Source organism: Pistacia vera, unplaced genomic scaffold (genome assembly GCF_008641045.1).
Source record: "Pistacia vera cultivar Batoury unplaced genomic scaffold, PisVer_v2 Contig487, whole genome shotgun sequence".
Lineage (NCBI taxonomy): Eukaryota > Viridiplantae > Streptophyta > Magnoliopsida > Sapindales > Anacardiaceae > Pistacia > Pistacia vera.
This window is the reverse complement of record NW_022196320.1, coordinates 312,978-331,697: the sequence shown is the minus strand read 5'-3', so window position 1 is coordinate 331,697 and position 18,720 is coordinate 312,978. Positions and strand designations below refer to the sequence as shown.

Below are 18,720 nucleotides of genomic sequence, written 5' to 3'. Positions count from 1 at the left end.
TAAGGGATATTTTTATTTTTTTATTTTTTTTCAAAATTAGTTTTCAAAACCGGTTTCGGTTACCCAGTTAATATTATCCTTAAACCGTAACCGAATCAAAATTTAGTTTAATTTTTAAAAAAACTGAACCGAACCGATTATTTGAAAAACTGTTTTTTTATTCGTTTGGTTTTCGATTTTTTTTTTTTTTTTTCCAGCCCTAACTGAAACACCACCGAGTAGGAATTGGAATTGGTTTGACCCGAATTCAAACCCTAAAAGCCAAATGAGAAATTTTGACCCAAATTTGGATTCTGATCTGGATTTGGACCTAGATTTGAAATTGAGCCAGATCCATGATCTTGGTCCAACACAATTTGCCCTTGATGGGCTATTTTCTAAGGATACTGATTTGGGTTTGATTGATCAAGGCCATTTGAAGAAGTTTCGGTGTTGATATTCTTGTCAAATTGAATATTCTAAATATTAATTCAATTTAAAGAAAAAAAACTCTTGCACCCGAGTACCAAGTGTGTTCTGCAGAACTCAACAAAGCTTAACGCTAGAGTGGGTAGATTAGCTAAAACTTCAATACCCAAGATATAGTAAGTGTTGAAAATGATTTAATATACACTAAGAAACGTTAAAGGGACACAAAACAGTCCACTTAAAACCCAGTCTCTTTAGACATTTATTGTCTTGTAGGCAGATTTCCTAGAAATGTATATAACCTATAATATTTACTATTGTCCTAAATTAGGCTAGAGGTGGGTTGGTCGAACTTGAGAACTAGCAGAAGTTGGGTCAGAGCAATGTTCTGATACCATAAAGAAAAAAGTAAAGAAAGACAATTGAGCTGTCAAGTATGCCAAGAGAAAGTATTTGTATATTGAATGATTCTTCTTGTTTAAAATACCTATTTATACAAAATTGTCGAGCTACTTATAAAGCAAATAATAATACAATCTCATAATAAGTAAAAGAGATTAACCACCCCTTATGGCCTGGAGTGAAGGATAGATTCTGGAGTTAAAAGACCGAGGAGGGTAGTTACCAATTACCATACCAAAAAAAAAAAAAAAACATATCTCCCTCATAACTAGGAATATAAGAATAATTCACATGTTATGGTTCCATATCCAAACATATGTATTAATATCACATAATTTCTTCTCATATGTGTATGATAACACACATATTTTGGTATTATTTGACACTATATATTTTAGTTCAATTAAATCAACATAATCCTTATTAATTATTTTGACCATATTACTGGATTGATTCAAAGAGATGTTTTAAGTATATAACTTTATATTATAAATGTGGCATAATTAATGTAAACTTTTAAACAAAAATAAATATTTTCAATACAATTTTATTTTTAATACCTTAGACAATGGTTGTTCAGATTCAGAAAACATAGGCGCTTGCATATACTATATAGTTTTTGCCACAACTGGTTTAATTTATTATTTTTTTAAACATACTCCGTAAATATAACATGGACAATAAAAATTCATATCAGTTAATCCCAAGGGTTTGTTTAGGAGTCAAGAAAGTTTACTTCTTCATTACATTCTTAATTTAAACCACTTTGGAGTTACCTATTACAATTGATGGCTTATCTTAAGATATTAGACTTATAAGGTATTCATGAATTTTAAGGATTAGTTTAGATGCGTTGCAATTGGCCAGTAAAAAAGAAAAGAAAAAAAAATCATATCAATACGCAAAGCAGAACTAAACTTGGAAAGTTAAAAAGATGGATGGGTATACACAGCTAAGATGTTTCTACTCTCCAAATTGAAGCAAGCTAATGCCGTATAATTCACGCAATTAAATCCAACATCAGGACCGCCAGATGATGACTCATCATTTTACATCAAAGTCGAATAATTTTCAACAGTACTGGAAGAGTCTTATGCTGAACGAGAGTTTTCAACTGGTCAATAGTCGGTTCAAACATTCTCTAGAATGCTATAACAGTTTGGACTAGAACTAAAAGTTTAGAGTTATTGTTTTATTTATTATTAATACAATCTTTTCATAATAATTAATAATAATATCTTGTACTGTTAGATAGTTTGGAATCCATATATATACATAGCATTTAATTAATTGGGGAGATCAGAATCTTTAATAATCGTCATTCATTGATTCCAGTATTGTACAGTTTAGTTCTTTGCATAATTAATTTAATTTCACGAATCAATTACTATATTTGTATAAAAGAACAAATTAGAATTTACATTAACTCAAAGGACCGGCATTTCTATCTCAAGTCTTTATATACAATTAATGTTACATCAATTCGTTGGTTCACTAGATGATGAAATCCATGTAACATAACATCATCACGTGATTGACAAAGGCATATACAAAATTCTGCAAAATCGACAAGCTGCTGTCTTGTCATCGTGAAAGCATAAACTTCCTTGCCTCACAAATTGTGTAAGTCAGCTCAATATTTTCAAGTTCATGAATCGGACTCTGATTAAGTTAAATGGGACAAATTAAGAAGCTTTCAACTCTAGTGATACCTTTCTTTGTTTGTTTATTTGTTTGTTTGCTTGTTTTATATTTACTTTATTATGTAATTCAGAAGATTGATTTATGGGTGTCAATCTTGTAACGGTGATAAGAAGGAAGTTAAAAATAACTAATGTAGGTAGTAAAATCTATAGTTGATTCGGAAAGGACAGATCTTGTGAGGAATGAGCCACTAATAATAATGTAAACTTGTAGAGACAAAAAGAATGAACGTGAAAGCTCGAGGAACACCAGTGTGGTATCTGCCGTAAGCAATCTGACACTCAAGTCAGATAAAAGTATTTTAGTGAGGGTTGAGAGTTGGAAGGGTTCATCGTAATAATGTGGCTAGGGCGAGAATCTCGTAAAGTGGCTGGAGCATGGCTTTACGATGGCTAAGGGAGGTAAAGTTAGTAGGAATTAAACTTTATGACGGGAGAGGCGGCGGTTCTTAGGAGCAAGAACTTTGAGAGTTAAAGCTAAAGGCTATATGTGAATGAATAATGAGAGGTTTGACCTATGTTTATAGAGTGAGCCACGGAGGTTTGAGTCCTAGTAGAACTCTTTAGGAGTTTCACTAAATAGGAAAGGCTATTTATGAATGAATAATGAGAGGTTTGACCCCTGTTTATATAGTGAGACACGGAGGCTTGAGTCCTAGTAGAATTCTGAGTTCTAGTTTAAGGAAACTCTTAAATAGAAAAGTCATAATGATTATCCATGTAGAAGAAGGAATATTAATTCATGTAAGATTACAGATCTTGGATGAATTAGGAAGTAAATAGAATTATAATTCCTATTTTGGAATGAATATGGGCTAATGGACTGGAGCCCAATTTAGCTTAATCTTGTATAAAAACCCACCTCATGGAGTGATCCAAAGCATAAATTGGCCTAGTTTGTAGGGTGGCTCTGCTGGTAGAAAGACCCAACTCGTAAACTAACCTAGCTTGTGGAGAGGGCTAACTCGTGGTATGGTTCAGCTCGTAGAATGAGTCAACCCATATAATGGATCTCCTTACAAGATGGGTCATCCCATTGGATAGTCAATCCATAATAAGGATTTAAGCATAGACTCAACTAGAATTGGGTTAAGGTATTGGGCCACATCTAATATATTTTCGTTATTGGGTCTAACAAAGTTCAATACAATTTTTGACCCATGCAATTAATATCTATCCTAACATATCAAATATAAACTATTTGATAGAAATTGATAGATGATTGTGAATTAGTGTCAGATTCTCGAGTCTCGCTATTAAGTAATCTAGAAGCTTGAGATTATATATGTCACGAAGACCAACCACCAAATATAAGGAAGTTACCCAAGTAAACAAGCGTCATGAATCCCACAAAGTGTGAATTTCAGAGAGAAAACAAATAATACGTTCTTTCAATTTGTTTTGAACGAGAAAATTAAACATAATATGTAGAAAGAAGAAGCTTCGGCTGAGTTTGATAAGTAGGCAGTTGAAAGGGAAATTATGCATGCATATGTTACGCATTTGGACCAAAAATGTGAAGAGGATCCTTTTCTTCGCTTAAAAGATACTGAAATATCGATTTTGTTTTATTCAAACTATTTTTTTTTTTTTTTTTTTAAATCTAGAAGCACACGTGTTCCATGAAGGATAACATTTAATTCATATTAGTTAGGTTTCTAAAAAAATATGTGCATTCATTCTTATTGCTACTAATCTATGCGTTTGGATTGCTAGACTCTGTCAGAACATGACTTAATTTATTTATTATTATTCAGATTAAAAGATAATCCCAATTGGGAAAAAGAGGAGACTACGACATTATTCAACCTTAAAGAGAAATTATGCATATAGAAAAACTAAATACCCTATTTAAAATTTTTTTAATGGATTGATTAGCAACTTGAAGGGAGGCCGAATACCTCATAAAATTCCAAAGATTACTAGTAAAAAGAGTTGACGCAGTCAACTTAATTAGTTAAAGATAAATGGCATATATAACAGTATAACACATGCATGCAGTAACCAACTGGCTGTTGATGCCGGTTGCTGGAAAGATCTTTTTATTTTTTATTTTTTTGTGTGTGTGTGTGTGTGTGGGGTAATTTTCAATTATCCAAACACTGCAATATTGAGATTTAATTAATAGTATTTATGGCTGGAGTGAGACATAAGAATAAAAAGTAACATAGATTCATAGATAATTAAGTTACTAAGAAAAAAAATAGTAAAATCAGTACAAAATTTATTATTGCAGAGAAAACTAATAGATATATAAGAAGATTGATTCCTTAATTAAACAGTAAAAAATTTCACCAATTTTTTTTTTTCATGAAGACTAGGAAAATAAGGTTAAGTAACCTTTAAATTAATACTTTAAGATAATCCATATGGGAATTTTATTTTTTATTTTATAAACGAAAATATATAACGATTGTTAATGTAATATAAAATCTCGTGGGGCCTCAGTAAAACACAAAATGGAACCAAATTAGGCGACTATCTCACAGCTCTTGCTTTATGCCGGAGCCGGCTCTCATGATTAAAACGTAAAACGTTTATTATTATTATTATTATTATTATTTTAAAGTAATGTTGGTTTTATTAAGAAAAATGACCATTCATCCTAATCGAAACATGTATATTTCATTCTTTAATCCTCATCTTATATTACAAATTTACAATCATACTTAAGAAATTAATTAACGAAATTTCTCCTCTTGGATAAGCAAAACAAATGCATACAAGGACCAGTACTAAACTTCCTTCATTTTAAGTTTATAACAATATTTTAAAACCTAACCAATCGGAATGGGATCCAAGACCTTTATCGGGCCAAGTCACCCTTGTCCACTATTTAAAACTGCAAATTCACGAAGAAGCAAACCCTGGAGAGGAGGGCGGCAACTGGTGAGCAAAGGATAACGAGGTTGTTGGGGATTTTAGAGAGGAAATGCCTATGAGTCAAAATTTGGCGATGGAGGTGATTTCTGATGAGTGAAATAACCAAAAAAGGCAAAAGTTAGTGGCCACAACAGTGTTGTTGCCAGCAATTGACGAGGCGAACTGGGGGGTGTTGTTGAGATGGGTTTTGGTCAAGAGGTTGAGGGGAATGTTTTAGTGGTGATTGGGGCAGTTGTCGATGTCGGAAACATGCCTATTTGACCTGGGTTGGCAATCGCACACGGTGGTGATTTTTTGTGGAAAATCGTTTGATTTCGATTAGATCTTGGGCAAATTTCCTAGGGAATGGCTCAGAGGTTGAGTGTGATTTGCATTTGGTGTATCGCCACCGCCAACGTCGACTGCCAATTTGTGTTTGGCTATATCATAAGGGGTGTGTTTGTTGGATTTCAAACCTCTGGACATATTGACGTCACCGGTTTGACCCATCGGTTAGACCTGTTCAACCAATCAACTCAAGACCAAGCCATACTGAGTTTCACCCCGGGCCAATTATTAAAACATTGGTTTATTGGTCTAACATATGTTGGGCCCTCACCTATTACTAGCTTAAGCTTTTAGGTGAGATGACAACTTAACATAGTATCAGAGTAAAAAATCTCAAGTTCGAATCTCCAAATACAAACCAGATAAAGAAAATGAAAAAAAAAAAAATCCAAGTTTGATGTGAGAGAGCCTATTGGTCTAATATATGTTTACCCTCACCATCTTCGACACAACTATAATAAATTGCCCCTAAATTTTCTCTCAAATTCTCCTATAAATATCGTCCAACGCAACCCTTTGTCTTCAACAATTTAATCAATTCAACAAAAAGAAACCAAGTTATGGAACTTGTATTCCCTTTCTTAGTTTTATCAATTTTCTCCATACTTTTCACCCTTTACTCTCTCTTTTATGAGTCAAAAATCAAACGCACAAGGCAAAAACTTGAGCTCCCTCCGGGGAGCACAGGCTGGCCATTCATTGGTGAAACTCTTGAATATATTTCACTTGCCAAAAAGAATTGCGTTGAAAAATTCATATCTGAGAGGCAAAAGAAATACTCCTCCAACCTTTTCAAGACCTCATATGCCGGCGAAAAAATGGTGTTCATGTGCAGCCCAGAGGCAAATAAATTCATGTTCGCGAATGAGAACAAGCTTTTGAAGCCCTGGTGGCCAAGAAACATCGGCAAAATCTTTGAGGTTTTGGATAAATTAAGCGAAAGCAAGAAGCAAGAGCTCGCCAGCATGCGCAAAAATGTGTCTACATTATTCAACCAGCTCGATGCAATGCAAAAAAATGTCGGAATAATTGATTCCATTGCAAGAAAGCATTTACAGACGCATTGGATTGATTGCAAAGAAGTTGTTGCCCATTCTCTAGCGAAGAAGTATACTCTGACGATATCGTTTCGATTGATGTTAAACGTTCAGGATTCGGCGACGGTTGAAGAGCTTGAGAAATTGTTTAATTGCATAATGAGTGGGATGTTTGCATTGCCTATAAACATTCCTGGGACAAAATTTAACCGAGCAATCAAAGCGTCGAGAGGGATTCGAAAGAAGATTGAGGAGATAGTTAGGAAGAGGAAGACTGAAATCCTGGAGAATATTGATAAGTCTTTAGATTCATCTAAAGATTTGTTGTCCTTGTTGATTCTGGAGAAAATCAAGGAGAATGAAGAGGTGATCGAATCTGAAATCGCCGACATGATTTTAGTGTACATTGTTGCTGCTTATGACAGTACAAGCACCACCATAGCTTCCACTGTCAAATATCTTGCTGAGCTGCCTCAAGTTTATGAAGAAGTCCGCAGAGGTATGTCAATTCAATTAAGTTTAATTTTCTTTCAAGGCGTTCAGCAAATTGATAGTGGAGTTTCATATGCAAAATACAAGACTCCAAGAAAGAAGACACAAAAGTTAAATTTGAGTCGGCATAATTTGTGAATTTGCATGGAAGAGGACACTATTGTTTGTTAACACGTGACCAAATAGCCTGCTGACACCATAGTGTGACCCTACACATTTTCTCTCTCGCTATTTTCAGATAAATTATTAAAGTATATAAATTATTTTATATAAACTGATGTGATGTAAAATTATCAAAATATATAATGGTGGGTTTGTTTTGTTATTTTGGATAGGATTTTGGGAATAATATTGAGTAGTTGAATAGGGTGAGTATTACGAGGTAAAATTTAAAAATTAACAAAAAAAACCCCTTACGTTTTCTAATTTAACTAAACACCCCAATATATAATTTTTTTGCAAAATGATAAAAACACCCTCACCCACCCACAGTGTCAGATTCCTACCACTACCATCGGAATCTGGCCGAAAATGACGTTACGTTGTAGACCGGTCGGATCTAGGCTGTCGTGCATCGATATGGCCTTTTTCGGCCAGATCCGTGGTGGATCTGGCCGTCGACTGCCTCAAAATGCCAGATTTGGCTATCGTTGACAAGCCATATCTAACCTTTTCCAGCCAGATCCACTGTGAATCTAACCAAACAAGGCCAGATCAGCGAATTACTAGCCAATTCCGGTCATTTCTACGCCGTTGTGATAGATTCTGGCAATCGCCGACGGTGGTTGTCAGAATCTGGTAACTATGGGTGGGTGAGGGTGTTTTTGTTAATTTTTAAACTTTTTTAGGGGTGTTTAATTAAATTAATAAACTTGAGGGGTCTAAAATGAATTAAAAAATAGAATAGTATTTCCCAAATAATTAAACAAACATGTATTTTGGGAATATGATAGGGAATAATAAAACAGACGCACCCTAAACTATTTTATAAAATTGGGCATAACTCTTTACTATAACATTATTCTTATTTATTTAGTGAGTTAGTACTATAGCATTATTCTTATTTATTTAGTGAGTTAGTTTTTCATATACATTTATTTGTATATTTGTGTTGGATCAGTTTGTATATATATAGAGTTTGTATGTCTAATATTATATACTTTTTATGTATGTGTCAAGATTATTCTTTACAATAATGCTAAACGTACAAAAAAATTTACAAAAACTATTTGTACAAAGTGAGCTGGTAGGAGATGAATGGAAGAGTGAATATAGAAAGTCAAACTCATCATATTCAGTCTTCTATTAATCTCCTGACACATCACTTTGTACAAGAAATCTTTGTATAGTTCTTTGTACATGTAGTATTACCCAATCCTTTATCATTTCCTTGTTTTTTCACTTTTTAAAAGGATTCTAAATTGAACAAGGAAAAAAACTAAATCTATGAAATCTTGTTTTCTATTGAAAAGTTAGAAATTTTGCATTAATTAACTGACCAAATTTACTAATGTTTATCTCCGTAGAATTATATTATACTTCATACAAACATGAATTAATAAAAATAAAAAAATAAAAAAAACAAAAAAAGAGAGTTGTGTTTCATCATTGACTTCTGAATCTAACAATATTCTCTCTCTTTTTTGGGATGATACTCAAACCAATTATCCGATTGAATACAAAAGAGCAAATGAAGATAGCAAATTGTAGAGGACAAGAAGAAGCTTTGAATTTGGAGGATATAAAAAAGATGAGCTACTCATGGAATGTTGTAAGTGAAGTGTTAAGGTTGCAACCAACAATTGCTGGACCTTTCAGAGAGGCCATTACCGACTTCAGCTTTGACGGATTTCTAATTCCCAAGGGATGGAAGGTAATGAATAGCATAAATATACTCAACTAATCTTAAATGATAAATACATATATCTAATGTATTTTTGCAAACTCTAAACTTGAAATTTTCCACGTAAAGAATTGTTAATATTAAGTTGTCATTCCACTTAAAAGCTTAAATAAGGAAGTAGAAGTTCAACTTTATATATATATATATATATATATATATAATCCAAGAGTTAAAATACAAAATTAATTTACTAATGTCAAAAATGAAAATATCAATGTAAACACTAATTAACACAAAAAGTTTATTATGAATACACTTCTCATTGGTCAAATGCACATACATTGATTTCTCCTTCTACAAAACTACCAACAACAAATGTTTTTGATTTTCTAAATTATGTTGCTGACCATCTTAATTTTTCGTCGTGCTTTCACAGTTACATCGGGCAGTACACGGCACACATAAAAATGCAAAGTATTTTCCAGAGCCAGATAAATTTGACCCATCAAGATTCCATGAAAACAAGATAGTTCCTTATTCATATGTTCCATTTGGAGGAGGAGCTCATATTTGTCCTGGAAGAGAGTATGCTCGATTACAAATACTTGTGTTCATTCATTATTTGGTTAAAAGATTTAGGTGGGAGAAGGTGATCCCGGATGAGGAAATGATAAGGGATCCAATCTTAAGGCCGGCCAAAAGACTCCCAATTCGTCTTTATCGCCATGAATCCTGCTGAGCTATTAGCGTCAGTTTATCTTTACTTGGTTGTTTTCTTCTATTGTTTAAGCTATTTGTTTTTGGGTATAATCTACTATAAATTGGTACACGTAATTAGTCCGTTTCTCATGCAAACCTTAAATATGGACTTGGATGATCAATATTAGTAAATGGTTTACTAGTGTCGTATACAATCAAATTCGAAAATTCAGTTAAACTTTGTTGTATCAAAAATCGTAATTTTTTTCCTTTTACTATTTATGTCACATCCTGTATCATTTTTTCCTTTTACTACTTGTTTTTGGGTATAATCTACTATAAATTTGTACACATAATTAGTCCGTTTCTCATGCAAACCTTAAATATGGACTTGGATGATCAATATTAGTAAATGGTTTACTAGTGTCGTATACAATTAAATTCGAAAATTCAGTTAAACTTTGTCGTATCAAAAATCGTAATTTTTTCCATTTACTATTTATGTCACATCCTATATCATTAGTGAATGAATCTGTAATTCTAATTATAAAGTATGTGTCACTCTAATTAAGTAAACGTGTTTTGGGTTATAAACATTTGCGTGAAACGTAAAAGCAAACTCCAACTTGTGCATAACTAGTCAATCCCACATCGAAAGCGTATTAGGGAGGTCCTGAGCTTATGAATGGGGGAAGTCTCTCCACCTAATAAGTTAGCCTTTTAGGTGTGAAACTCTTAACCCGTGACCAGTGGTATAATAACAGACCTGATCTGTCTTTTAATGTCCCACCAAGCACCCACGCAGGGGCGTCCACATGTGATTATGGGTCCACATAAGAGTGAAGTGGGCGAGAAGGCAAGAGGGCCCCGCCTGTAACAAGGGCGTCATAGGATTGGGTGGGAGAGAATGTAACCAATCCAACATCAAAAGCGTATTGGGGAGGTCCTAGGCTTATAAAGAGGGGAAGTCCCTCCACCTAATAGGTTAGTCTTTTGGGGTGATACTAGGTCCCAAAGCTACGAGAGTTCAAACTTTTAATTAATATTTCTAGGACAATAAAATGTACTGCAATTATCGTTAAGCTCAACTATCTTAACTCTTAAAGATCTCAAAAGTCATGTGTTGGCCTGTTGAAATTAGGGATTACAATAAGCAAAAAGGCTTGTCAATGGAAGTTACTATTGAGGATCCTCTGCCCTAATCTATGACCTTCCATATGTGCAACCTTTGACCCTCAATTACAGGAGCTTGTTTAGCTAATTCTTTCCATTTATTTTGTAATCAACATTTATGTGTAATTACGTTATACCTCTATAATGAATATTTATATATATATGCAAAACTCTCACCACTCAAAGCGTGGTTGTTTTTCCTAACATTCTCATGGTATCAAGAGCATACCTGGATTAGCATCCCACGATCCTCAATGGCCTCTTAAAAGCTTAAAAGTAAATAGAAGTTTAACTTTATATATATATATATATATATATAATCCCAGAGTTAAAATACAAAATTAATTTACTAATGTCAGCAAATGAAAATATCAATGTAAACACTAATTAACACAAAAAGTTTATTATGAATACACTTCTTATTGGTCAAATGCACATACATTGATTCCTCCTTCTACAAAACTACCAACAACAAATGTTTTTGAATTTTGAAACTTAGGTTGTTGACTATGTATATTCTTCAAAATAACTACCAACAATAAACGTTTTGAATTTACTAAATTATGTTGCTGACCATCTTAATTTTTCGTCGTGCTTTCACAGTTACATCGGGCAGTACACGGCACACATAAAAATGCAAAGTATTTTCCAGAGCCAGATAAATTTGACCCATCAAGATTCCATGAAAACAAGATAGTTCCTTATTCATATGTTCCATTTGGAGGAGGAGCTCATATTTGTCCTGGAAGAGAGTATGCTCGATTACAAATACTTGTGTTCATTCATTATTTGGTTAAAAGATTTAGGTGGGAGAAGGTGATCCCGGATGAGGAAATGATAAGGGATCCAATTTTAAGGCCGGCCAAAAGACTCCCAATTCATCTTTATCGCCATGAATCCTGCTGAGCTATTAGCGTCATTTTATCTTTACTTAGTTGTTTTCTTCTATTGTTTAAGCTCTCTATAAATTTGTACACGTAATTAGTCCGTTTCTCATGTAAACCTTAAATACAGACTTCGTTGGGATGATCAATGTTAGTAAATGGTTTACTAGTGTCGTATGCAATTAAATTCGAAAATTCAGTTAAACTTTGTCGTATCAAAAATCATAATTTTTTCCTTTTACTATTTATGTCACATCCTGTATCATTCGCGAATGAATCTGTAATTCTATTTATAAAGTATGTGTCACTCTAATTAAGTAAACGTGTTTTGGGTTATAAACATTTGCGTGAAACGTAAAAGCAAACTCGAACTCGTGCATACCTAATGTAACCAATCCCACATCAAAAGCGTATTGAGAATGTCCTAAGCTTATAAACAGGGGAGTCCCTCCATCTAAGTGTGAAACTCCTAACTCATGACAAATGGTATCAGAACATATTCAATCCGTTTTTCGATGTCCCACCAGGCACCCATACAAGGGCGCCCACATGTGATTATGAGTCCACACGAGAGTGAGGTGGGCGAGAAGGCAAGGAGGCCCTACCTGTAACGAGGGCTTCACATTATTAGGTGGAAGAGAATGTAACCAATCTAACATTGAAAGCGTATTAGAGAGGTCATGAGTTTATAAATGGAAAAAGTCTCTCCATCTAATAGATTAGTCTTTTAGGTGTGAAACTATCAACTACTAGAGATCAAATTTTTTATTAATATTTCTGGGACAGTAAAATGTACTGCAATTATCTTTAAGCTCAATTATTCATCCATAAGTAGATTGCTTTCTTAACATCTTCAAGCATCTTTTGTAAAGACTAAACTGTCCTACTTTACGCCTTGTGATCAATTTTATGTCTGTCCTCTTTAAGTGTTTAAGATGATTTTTTCTAGAGTCTACTTTCAAGTGATTTAAGGGATGAAGTATAGTTATGGACGGACCCAAGAAGCGGCGACAAGGAGCAACTGACCCTTCTAATTTTTATTTTTATTCTTATAAAATTAATTTCTATATGTAATTGTCTTGCTTTTTTCTAATTTTGTATGGTTTATTTTGTAATACTTTAGTTATTTAATCTGATATATTTTATAAAAAAAAAATAAGTGAGTGTAAACTAATAAATTTATATAAATTTCAAATTTTAATTTAACGGACTTAGACGACGTTGAGGTTTAAGAGTAGTTCTTGATGATTTCTTGTAAAAGTGTCACAAATTTGAGTATTAGCTAAACCTTACAGGTATTTTATGAAAATCTCCCTTTTTCTTTTTGGAAATTTTTTCTCACCATGGAGAATGTGAGGTTTTATATGCAGGAATTAACTTAATTCCATTTAATGATAATATCTTTTTGACTTGTATGTAAAGATTACTTCTGTTTAGTTTTCTCTTAATCCAAACAGATCAAATAGAAGACTTTAAACTTTAAAAGAATTGAAAGTGCAACTTATCTTCAAAAAAGAATCTGGGTTTTTCAGAACTCAGTGGCAGAATTAACCCAATTGTCATTTAGAAGGAAGAGACTGCAACCACTAACCATTCCTAAAACCTTGATGGTTTAATTTGAAACTTTGAATAAGTTAATAATTTTTAATTATAAAAGCCGGCTACTGCAGTGCAGGCTGAGCAGCCGTCAAGGACGGCATTTGGAATGATGCCAGACATAACAAAATTTTCATATCAAGACTTTGAAGTCAAATTCTTGACTTGGATTAGTCATAATTATGAGAAATTTTGTCTAAACAAGTTTGGTTGAAATGGGTTCAATTTTTTTTTTCTTTTATTTAAAAGAAAAAAAAAATTAATGTAACAATGACTTGAATTATAACAATAACATAAAATAAGTAAGAAGAGATAATGGGGGTGTTAATTTTGAGTGTAATTAAAGCTAGATTTTAATTATTTTACCAATAATAATGGCATCTCACTTTTATTTGATCAATACAACTGTTGTGGCTCATAATTGGAAGTCCAAAATGGAGACTACTGTTTAAGTCATTGTACGTGGTGATTGATCCAGCCGCCCCAATAGAAATAGTCAACAAAAATGACATACACACTATGGACTAGAATTACGTCAATCAATGTTGAAAGAAGAATTTTCTTCTTGGAAACGAAGGCCAATTTTAGTGTATATATGACAAATATAGTTACAACATGTTATGCTATTGCGTAATATTACTTGTCAAACAAGATCATTAAATTACTCTAATAATCGTCGACCGTCTGTTCATATAAGTAATTCATGATATTCCATATAAGGATAGAGGAAGAGGACATTGTTTGTTAACACTGACAAATAGCCTGCTGACACCATAGTGTGACCCTACACATTTTCTCTCTCGCTATTTTCAGATAAATTATTAAATATATTTTTATTTATATAAACTGATGTGATAAAAATTATCAAAATATATATGGTGGGTTTGTTTTGTTATTTTGGATAGGATTTTGGGAATAATATGGAGTAGTTGAATAGGGTGAGTATTACGAGGTAAAATTTAAAAATAAAAAAAAACCCCTTACGTTTTCTAATTTAACTAAACACCCCAATAATAATTTTTTTGCAAAATGATAAAAACACCCTCACCCACCCCAGTGTCAGATTCCTACCACTACCACGGAATCTGCCGAAAATGACGTTACGTTGTAGACCGGTCGGATTAGGCTGTCGTGCATCGTAATGCCTTTTTCGGCCAGATCCGTGGGGATCTGGCCGTCGACTGCCTCAATGCCAGATTTGGCTATCGTTGACAAGCCATATCTAACCTTTTCCAGCCAGATCCACTGTGAATCTAACCAAACAAGGCCAGATCAGCGAATTACTAGCCAATTCCGGTCATTTCTACGCCGTTGTGATAGATTCTGGCAATCGCCGACGGTGGTTGTCAGAATCTGTAACTATGGGTGTGAGGTTTTTTTTGTTAATTTTTACTTTTTTTAGGGGTGTTTATTAATTAATAAACTTGAGGGGTCTAAAATGAATTAAAAAATAGAATAGTATTTCCCAATAATTAAACAAACATGTATTTTTGGGAAATGATAGGGAATAATAAACAACGCACCCTAAACTATTTATAAAATTGGGCATAACTCTTTACTATAACATTATTCTTATTTATTTGTGAGTTAGTACTATAGCATTATTCTTATTTATTTAGTGAGTTAGTTTTTCATATACATTATTTGTATATTTGTGTTGGATCAGTTTGTATATATATAGAGTTTGTATGTCTAATATTATACTTTTTATGTATGTGTCAAGATTATTCTTACAATAATGCTAACGTACAAAAAAATTTACAAAACTATTTGTACAAGTGAGCTGGTAGGAGATGAATGGAAGAGTGAATATAAAGTCAAACTCATCATATTCAGTCTTCTATTAATCTCCTGACACATCACTTTGTACAAGAAATCTTTGTATAGTTTTCTTGTACATGTAGTATTACCCATCCTTTATCATTTCCTTGTTTTTTCACTTTTTAAAAGGATTCTAAATTGAACAAGGAAAAAACTAAATCTATGAAATCTTGTTTTCTATTGAAAAGTTGAAATTTTGCATTAATTGACTGCAACATTTACTAATGTTTATCTCCGTAGAATTATATTATACTTCATACAACATGAATTAATAAAAATAAAAAAATAAAAAAACAAAAAAAGAGAGTTGTGTTTCATCATTGACTTCTGAATCTAACAATATTCTCTCTCTTTTTTGGGATGATACTCAAACCAATTATCCGATTGAATACAAGAGCAAATGAAGATAGCAAATTGCAGAGGACAAGAAGAAGCTTTGAATTTGGAGGATATAAAAAGATGAGCTACTCATGAATGTTGTAAGTGAAGTGTTAAGGTTCAACCAACAATTGCTGGCCCTTTCAGAGAGGCATTACCGACTTCAGCTTTGACGGATTTCTAATTCCCAAGGGATGGAAGGTAATGAATAGCATAAATTACTCAACTAATCTTAAATGATAAATACATATATCAATGTATTTTTGCAAACTCTAAACTTGAATTTTCCCGTAAAGAATTGTTAATATTAAGTTGTCATTCCACTTAAACCTTAAATAAGAAGTAGAAGTTCAACTTTATATATAGATATAATATATATATATAATCCAAGAGTTAAAATCACAAATTAATTTACTAATGTCAAAAATGAAAATATCAATGTAAACACTAATTAACACAAAAAGTTATATAATAATACACTTCTCATTGTCAAATGCACATACATTGATTCCTCCTTCTACAAAACTACCACACAAATGTTTTGAATTTTGAAACTTAGGTTGTTGACTATGTATATTCTTCAAATAACTACCAACAATAACGTTTTGATTTACTAAATTTTGCTGACCATCTTAATTTTTCGTCGTGCTTTCACAGTTACATCGGGCATACACGGCACACATAAAATGCAAGTATTTTCCAGAGCCAGATAAATTTGACCCATCAAGATTCCATGAAAGCAAGATGGTTCCTTATTCATTGTTCCATTTGGAGGAGGAGCTCATTTTGTCCTGGAAGAGAGTATGCTCGATTACAAATACTTGTGTTCATCATTATTTGGTTAAAAGATTTAGGTGGGAGAAGTATCCCGGATGAGGAAATGATAGGATCCAATCTAAGGCCGGCAAAAGACTCCCAATTCGTCTTTATCGCCATGAATCCTGCTGAGCTATAGCGTCAGTTTATCTTTACTTGTTTTGTTTTCTTCTATTGTTTAAGCTTTGTTTTGGGTATTCTACTATAAATTGGTACACGTAATTAGTCCGTTTCTCATGCAAACCTTAAAATGGCCTTGGATGACAATATTAGTAAATGGTTTACTAGTGTCGTATACAATCAAATTCGAAAATTCAGTTAAACTTTGTTGTATCAAAATCGTAATTTTTTTCCTTTACTATTTTGTCACATCCTGTATCATTTTTTCCTTTTACTACTTGTTTTTGGGTATAATCTACTATAAATTTGTACACATAATTAGTCCGTTTCTCTGCAAACCTTAAATATGGACTTGGATGATCAATTTAGTAAATGGTTTACTAGTGTCGTATACAATTAAATTCGAAATTCAGTTAAACTTTGTCGTATCAAAAATCGTAATTTTTTCCATTTACTATTTATGTCACATCCTATATCATTAGTGAATGAATCTGTAATTCTAATTATAAAGTATGTGTCACTCTAATTAGTAAACGTGTTTTGGGTTATAACATTTGCGTGAAACGTAAAGCAAACTCCAACTTGTGCATAACTAGTCAACCCACATCGAAAGCGTATTGGAGGTCCTGAGCTTATGAATGGGGAGAGTCTCTCCACCTAATAAGTTAGCCTTTTAGGTGTGAAACTCTTAACCCGTGACCAGTGGTATAAACAGACCTGATCTGTCTTTTAATGTCCACCAAGCACCCACGCAGGGGCGTCCACATGTGATTATGGGTCCACATAAGAGTGAAGTGGGCGAGAAGGCAGAGGGCCCCGCCTGTAACAAGGGCGTCATAGGATTGGGTGGGAGAGAATGTAACCAATCCAACACAAAAGCGTATTGGGGAGGTCCTAGGCTTATAAGAGGGGAAGTCCCTCCACCTAATAGTTAGTCTTTTGGGGTGAACTAGGTCCCAAAGCTACGAGAGTTCAAACTTTTAATTAATATTTCTAGACAATAAATGTACTGCAATTATCGTTAAGCTCAACTATCTTAACTCTAAAGATCCAAAAGTCATGTGTTGGCCTGTTGAATTAGGGATTACATAAGCAAAAAGGTTGTCAATGGAAGTTACTATTGAGGATCCTCTGCCCTAATCTTGACCTTCCATATGTCAACCTTTGACCCTCAATTACAGGAGCTTGTTTAGCTAATTCTCCATTTATTTTGTAATCAACATTTATGTGTAATTACTTATACCTCTATAATGAATATTTATTATATATGCAAACTCTCACCACTCAAAGCGTGGTTGTTTTCCTAACATTCTCATGGTATCAAGAGCATACCTGGATTGCTCCCACGATCCTCAATGGCCTCTTAAAGCTTAAAGTAAATAGAAGTTTAACTTTATATATATATATATATATATAATCCCAGAGTTAAAATACAAAATTAATTTACAATGTCAGCAAATGAAATATCAATGTAAACCAATTACACAAAAGTTTATTATGATACACTTCTTATTGGTCAAATGCACATACATTGATTTCCCTTCTACAAAACTACCAACAACAAATGTTTTTGAATTTTGAAACTAGGTTGTTGACTATGTATCTTCTTCAAAATAACTACCAACAATAACGTTTTGAATTTACCAAATTATGTTGCTGACCATCTTAATTTTTCGTCGTGCTTTCACAGTTACATCGGGCAGTACACGGCACACATAAAAATGCAAAGTATTTTCCAGAGCCAGATAAATTTGACCCATCAAGATTCCATGAAAACAAGATAGTTCCTTATTCTATTTTCCATTTGAGGAGAGCTCATATTTGTCCTGAAAGAGAGTATGCTTCAGTAAAACACAAAATGGAACCAAATTAGGCGACTATCTCACAGCTCTTGCTTTATGCCGGAGCCGGCTCTCATGATTAAAACGTAAAACGTTTATTATTATTATTATTATTATTATTTTAAAGTAATGTTGGTTTTATTAAGAAAAATGACCATTCATCCTAATCGAAACATGTATATTTCATTCTTTAATCCTCATCTTATATTACAAATTTACAATCATACTTAAGAAATTAATTAACGAAATTTCTCCTCTTGGATAAGCAAAACAAATGCATACAAGGACTAGTACTAA

General features: G+C 33.1%; 1 protein-coding gene across 1 annotated transcript; it reads left to right on the top strand.

The window, feature by feature from the left end:
• Positions 1 to 7,034: 7,034 nt before the first annotated feature.
• LOC116147000 (beta-amyrin 28-monooxygenase-like) lies at positions 7,035 to 9,964 on the top strand. Its single transcript, XM_031432426.1, has 3 exons — positions 7,035 to 7,259; positions 8,938 to 9,125; positions 9,532 to 9,964. The coding sequence occupies exons 1-3, from the start codon at positions 7,151 to 7,153 to the stop codon at positions 9,832 to 9,834; spliced, it is 600 nt and encodes a 199-aa protein (XP_031288286.1). The 5' UTR covers positions 7,035 to 7,150; the 3' UTR covers positions 9,835 to 9,964.
• The last annotated feature ends 8,756 nt before the right edge of the window (positions 9,965 to 18,720 follow it).

Bases quoted from the DNA above. Each gene is read 5' to 3' on its own strand.
- LOC116147000 (XM_031432426.1), top strand. From the start codon at position 7,151: ATGATTTTAGTGTACATTGTTGCTGCTTATGACAGTACAAGCACCACC. The intron at 7,260-8,937 runs GTATGTCAATTC...TGAATACAAAAG, and splicing joins TTATGAAGAAGTCCGCAGAG to AGCAAATGAAGATAGCAAAT. The intron at 9,126-9,531 runs GTAATGAATAGC...GTGCTTTCACAG, and splicing joins TAATTCCCAAGGGATGGAAG to TTACATCGGGCAGTACACGG.